Genomic DNA, 6,000 nt, shown 5'->3' with positions numbered 1-6,000 from the left:
TTTCAGTCAAGAGTCTTTTGCCAGGAGCAGGTGAAGCAAACATGTCACTCATCGTAGGACTATAAAATCTGAAATAAAAAATAAAAGATAGTTTAAAAGGTGTAACCCAGGGCTGCCCAACTCCAAACCTTACAGGCTATTCCACTCTAGGGTTAGTAGTAAATGACAAGGAACAGTACAATGGTAATTACTTTAACGCAAGTACATCTTTATATAACGTCAGTCTTCTGTACTTTGTTTAGCATTATCAGATATGATAAATATTAAAAGATTATATTTTTAAAAGATGGCGCTCACATAAAAAAAATTGCAAAATTGACTACATACAATTCAATACACATAGAAACCTTTGATAGTAAAATACTTCATTTTTGGCTGCGACTTGTAGGCAAAATTCCCACTGTATATACCCTTAACCTTTAATATGTAAAATATGTAAATATTTTAGATCCTGAATGGAAGTTTAATTGGTTCAATTAGACCTTTTTGAACATGGTTTGTCATTTACATTTTGTTTTAAGGGGCAACTTTTATACTTTATTAATATTTAACAACTATTTTATTAACATGTTAACAAACTGTTAATTTTATAGCTAATAAGTTAATAAACATTAGTAACCTATTTATGAACTAATAAAAAAAGGCCAGCTAAAAACGGTTTAAAAAACATCAGATCTCTATTTCATTATCTATCTATCTAATCTTCCTTGGGGCTAGAGGCTATTGGATTCCATATAAAGTTTTAATACCTAACATTTTTTTAAATCGGAAAATAAACAGTAACTAACCAATAACCCATAAAACTAGCCAATAAACTAAATACATACTTTTTGTTATTGAAAACGAAGTTTAAATATCACCGTTCACAAGAATTCATGTCATGTACCTGCGTGACAGTGTTCTTCCTATTCACAAACAAATCTTATTCATTTTCAATGTTTAAACTGGCTTCTTCATATTAAACAGTGTTAATAAATTAACAAGGGAACACAATCTCGATTTTCTACCTTGTGTCACTGCCTAACACTTCGGTTAGTGAAACACCTGAACTGCTGTGCAATGCTGGTTTAATGCAAAATGCGTGCCATATCTTCATAGGATAAGCCTACTGCAACACAAACCCTTCTTACCTTAAGAATATTAACACCGTATATTATGGGCTAGCCTATACTACTAGCTAATAAATAGTGTTTACTTTGTATAGGCGTTACTTTGCTGTAGTAGAAGAAACAGACAAGTATAGCAACTCCGGGCAAGACTAAATGCGTTAACAACCATGTAAATACTCCCAAGTGTCAACAAATTAATTAACCTAATCGTTTAATTGAATTAATTAATCGTGTGTCTAATAATATTACATGTATTTCATTGTTAATAAAAAGTGTATTTAGATGACGGGGAAAGTTATTTAGATTATGAAATAAGCCTCTCCCAAAATAACTTATATTTTTAAACAGCTAGTATAGGAGAGTATTTTGTAGGATAAGAGAATTCATTGCGGTTCTTGGTCCAATACATTCCAGATTACATTCAATTCTGTAAATATGGAATGGATCCGACTGCTGCACAATAAAATGATTTGCACCAGAATGTCAATAAAAGTTTGTCGCGTTACAAATATATCAACTTCTCTCCCATTACACATAAAGTAGACACCCTCGAGGATTACTCTGTGAAAGCGCCCGGAAGTGAAACGCCGTGACCCGCCTGTGTTTAAAGCAGACGTTTAGCGGTCTCGCTTCCCAGAAGCGGCATTGAAACAGTTCTGGATAGAAAGATGGCGTCCCTGTCAGTGTGCCAGCCACAGTGCGGAGGTTTCAGTTTCGAAAATAGTAAGAGGTAAGCTTCTAAAGAGAAACGGGAATAAAAAGCCCACAGTATTGCTAGAGCGCGAAGGACAATGGTGACACAAATATGTTACTCGTTCATTTAAATGGTTTAAGGGGTTGTTGTGCTGATGAACTCGATCAGACGGAGCATCACGGCCTGTCTTTGGAATGACTCAGTGAATTCTTATGTTTGCTTGATATGTGTTTTTTTGTACAAATTACATTTAAATAAGGTAAATTCATTGATTTACATTAGTTGCTTAGTTATATAAAGAAACATGTACATTCTGATTTATTTTGTTTAATTTAATTATGTTATTATTTAAAATCTTGGAAAGCAACAACGAATTGACATTATAATAGAAAAAAATGTAGGTTAAAATAAAAATAAAAGCTAAAAAGGATTTATATTTGTCACGAATGCGATTTAAAAAAAAAAACAAAACAACAACAGATATATTTCCCTCGGCTTGTCAGTGTTTTCACGCTTTTCCTATACCCCAGTGTTGTGACTTGACTACAAATTCAATGAAAATCCAATTCAGTGGCAGAGTGACAAAAATAATAACAACATAATAATAATTAAAAACATTATAAAATAAAAATGGAGTCCTGTGCTATAATTTTGAACTTTGTTTAAAGTTGCCTAGTCATGCATATGTAGCGCTAGTCCAACCATCGGAATCGTTAGCACCTGGCAAATCTGTTTGGTTTGCGCTTGCTCGCCTCAAGAATGAAAAGTTAACTAAGGCTTGGGTTGATCTAGGCTACACTGTGAATACATTTAAATAATAATTAATAGTTTCTGGAATATTTCTATAATAATTGTTTATAGAGCTGGCAAATTTATATTTCCACATTACTTGGACTATCCTAAAGAGTTACTTTATCAACTTTGCCTTGCTAATGTATATAACAATTTAATATTATTGTTCTACAGTGTGCGTGTGTGTATGTATGTGTGTGTGTATATACAAATAGATAGATATAGATAGATATAACTATAGATATATATTTGATAGATAGATAGATAGATCTGTCTCTCTATCTATCTATCTATCTATCTATCTATCTATATAATTATAGAGAGAGAGAGAGAGAGAGAGAGAGAGAGAGAGAGATAGATAGAGATAGACACAGACAGACTTGTTTTTGTTTGATTTACTTGAACATTTACACATGTTTTAAATGTTCATTGTAAAGATGGAATTTACCCATCATTGCTTTGGCAATACTTGTAATAAGCAGTCATGCCAATAAAGCACTTGAAATTGAAAATTGAGAGTGAATAATAGATGGGCTTCAGTGAGTTACAGGAAAATAATTCAATCTGGGGTTTCTGTGACGTCATAAATTACCAGACCAAAGGTAGAGTAATTTTATGAACTGTCACAGAAACCCGAGATGGAATTGTTTTCCTGTAACTCACTGAAGAGGCCCATCTATTCTCTTATAATACATGGATACCCTTCATGCTAATATTAAAGAAGACGAGGTTCAGAAGTAGTTTTTTTTTTTTTAAACTTACTGTTTCAGTGCTGTACAGATGTTCTATGTTATCCGTTAGTGCTTCAGCTTTATTTGGATGATTGCCTTTGCCTTGTTTTAATTTCCCCTTCCTCTCCAGTTAATCTGAGATACAAATGTACCAGCTTTACATTTTTTTTATTTTTTAAACGTATTCTCATTTTGTTGATCATTAATGAACATTTCTGTACTGTGGGTGTTGAGTGATTGAAAACGAGACATTTGTTTTCGAATGGGTCAAAGTTCAAGTATATTTTCCTCTAGAGGAATTATCACTTTTTGATGTCATTAATGTGGTATTATGCCTTTTTTATTTTCGAATGGCTCAGGGCAAAAAGGCAAAACATAAATCCAACCTAAATATAAAATGGTATAAAATAAAAATAAAAACTAACTTTCATAATGGAAAAAATACAAAGGGTAATTTTGCAAAAAATAGTAAGGGTATTTATATTAAACTTGGTCACACACCACTGAATAAAGCCTTATGATACAACAGCACAAATAAGCGATGTTAGTGAAGGGAAAGTTAAAAAGGATTTCTTTTCAGGCTAACTGGCTGAAGATTTACCCATGACTGGAGTTTAATAACAGTAGTGGTCAAGTTGTTCAGTCTGCAGTGTCAGAGTGACTGTAGTTTAACTGCTGTTACAAAACCTGTACAAACAACGTGGCTGAAAATAGAAACTTCGTCCGGCAATGGAGAGGGCTCTGCATCACAACGATGAACAGCTGCATGTACATAACGTTAACTGTTTACATGTGAGAGACTATATAGTTTCGCAGTTCTTGAAATGTACAATTGCAAGGATTTATAGCTTTGTTGTGGTGCATTTCTGGACACTCGATTCAGAAAAAAAGGTATGCTGTTTTTAAGCATACACATCTAACCCCTTTCATGAAAGCACACGTTTTACTAGTTAAAAAGCAGAACTATGTAAGGTAGTGAGAATGTATTACACAAAAATAAATGCAAACAGAAATCAATGCACTTCTCAAGATTGTGTTTCATTCACTATTATGTTCTCTCTCCTACTCGTTTCATAATGCAGGGATTTGAGCAAAACTAATTATCTCCCTATTGTGTGTTCATTTTTTGCGTTGGTGTTTTGGTGGGGGAATAACACTGAATTACAAAACAGCAACAGTCATTGAAATGTCTGTATAAATGAGCAATTTATATACACTGGAGACATGAAAGGAGTTACAATGTGTATTGCCCTGTTGTATTTTAAAGTATTGCAATTTTAAGCCTGTTTTGTTAAAATACAATTTAATCTCGTTCTTTTTGCAGTACTTCACAACTGTAAGTTCACATTAATATTATTATTTTGTTGGGGGTCTTTCTCCTGGCTTAGTAATGCACAGTAAAAAGAATGGCAACAATGATACATTATGATAATGAGTCAATTTCTCGCAGGACGAGATTAGACAGAATTAAAATGAATTGTGACAGAACGGACCAGCTGACACTGAGCAAGTTTGTGAATGGGTTGTAGATCAGATGTGCTGCTGCTGAGGAACACCGGCGGCAATGACGGGCGGACTTGCACGCAACTTTTGCCATAATTTTTTTTTATTTTTATTTGAGAGGCATTTCAGCAAGCAGCTTGGGCACTGCAGCAATTGCCACCGGTGCGTTGGTTATTTTGTGCCCTGTATGTTACAATAGTTTTGTTCGTTTTACAGAAATGCTCTTCTAGAAGCCGAGTTTACAAAACTAGGACACAGTCTTCCTGCTGCAAGGAAAACCGGCACAACTATTTGCGGAGTTGTATTCAAGGTAATGGAGAGTATTTAAACTGTTTATATTGGCATGGTGTTCTGTGTTTCAAAATAGGACACCCTGTATTTATTGCAAATTGAGTAAAATGTATTCTCTTATGTATGGTAGGGTGAGTTTAAAGTATTGTGTTTCCATCAGTTTAGCAGCTGTAGCATTAAAAGCCAGACAACAAAACCTGTTCAAACTATTCTTTCAGTATTTAGTACAGTTCCACACAGTGCAGGGCAATCCTGTCTTTATTCAGATCAGACCATTACGATCAGTTCCTAATGACATCATATGAACACAATATTCTGAATGTCGGACTCAGGTTACAGTACATGTGTATGCCATTGACAAAGGGTCTGTTTACTTGCAGCATCAGAAATCTCATCTTAAACAAAAAACATTTGCAGGGTTTTATCAATCAAAAGTCGGAGACCTTGAAGTAGACCTGTTTCCCAGGATGCCTGCCATATTGCCAAGTCATTTGACTTTGTCAATTTTTGCTTGATGGAGGTGGCACACTTTGAGATCTCTCAAGGACATATTCACAAAGGTTTAACTTATTGTAGACTGTGTTGTTTTTTGCATATAACCATTTTATTTAACCCATGAATATGCTCCAGACAGTGTGACAGCACACACAGAAGTTCAGTTCATTTAGAGTACCACGTTAGTATTCAGAATTGAGGGATTGTAGCGAAACTGAAAGCAGAGAGGTTCCTGTGTTGGGTATCAACACCTTCCAAACAGTATTATGGTATCTAGTCAGAGCAAGATCTTCTATTGGCCAGTAGGAAACTTTGTTCTTGCTTTCAAGTCTGACCTCACGTACTTGCACTCTATATTCCGAATACAGATATAATTTAGGCTGCA

General features: G+C 34.4%; 2 protein-coding genes across 9 annotated transcripts in view; one reads left to right on the top strand and one right to left on the bottom strand.

Annotated features, from left to right (window-relative positions):
- The window catches only part of LOC117396706 (kinesin-like protein KIF14), an 80,464-nt gene extending 79,226 nt beyond the window's left edge, over nucleotides 1-1,238 (bottom strand). For 3 of the 6 annotated variants that reach the window (XM_059005498.1, XM_059005499.1, XM_059005500.1), the window contains exons 1-2: nucleotides 1,008-1,122; nucleotides 1-68 (exon numbers count right to left, since the gene is read on the bottom strand). The exon at nucleotides 1-68 is cut by the window's left edge and continues 1,036 nt beyond it. In XM_059005498.1, the coding sequence (XP_058861481.1) occupies nucleotides 1-68; nucleotides 1,008-1,096 (157 nt within the window). In that variant the 5' untranslated portion in view covers nucleotides 1,097-1,122. The other 3 variants (XM_059005501.1, XM_059005504.1, XM_059005502.1) reach the window with 3 other exon arrangements.
- A 439-nt stretch (nucleotides 1,239-1,677) lies between these two features.
- The window catches only part of LOC117396654 (proteasome subunit beta type-7), a 55,160-nt gene continuing 50,837 nt past the window's right edge, over nucleotides 1,678-6,000 (top strand). For 2 of the 3 annotated variants that reach the window (XM_033994771.2, XM_033994770.2), the window contains exons 1-2: nucleotides 1,684-1,839; nucleotides 5,046-5,139. In XM_033994771.2, coding sequence (XP_033850662.1) covers nucleotides 1,778-1,839; nucleotides 5,046-5,139 — 156 coding nt within the window. In that variant the 5' untranslated portion in view covers nucleotides 1,684-1,777. Of the gene's footprint in view, nucleotides 1,840-5,045; nucleotides 5,140-6,000 lie in introns of all 3 variants that reach the window. The other variant, XM_059005702.1, reaches the window with a different exon arrangement.

Source organism: Acipenser ruthenus, chromosome 31 (assembly GCF_902713425.1).
Source record: "Acipenser ruthenus chromosome 31, fAciRut3.2 maternal haplotype, whole genome shotgun sequence".
NCBI classification, from domain to species: domain Eukaryota; kingdom Metazoa; phylum Chordata; class Actinopteri; order Acipenseriformes; family Acipenseridae; genus Acipenser; species Acipenser ruthenus.
Note: the sequence above shows the minus strand (reverse complement) of the source record. Positions and strands in the feature narration are given on the sequence as shown.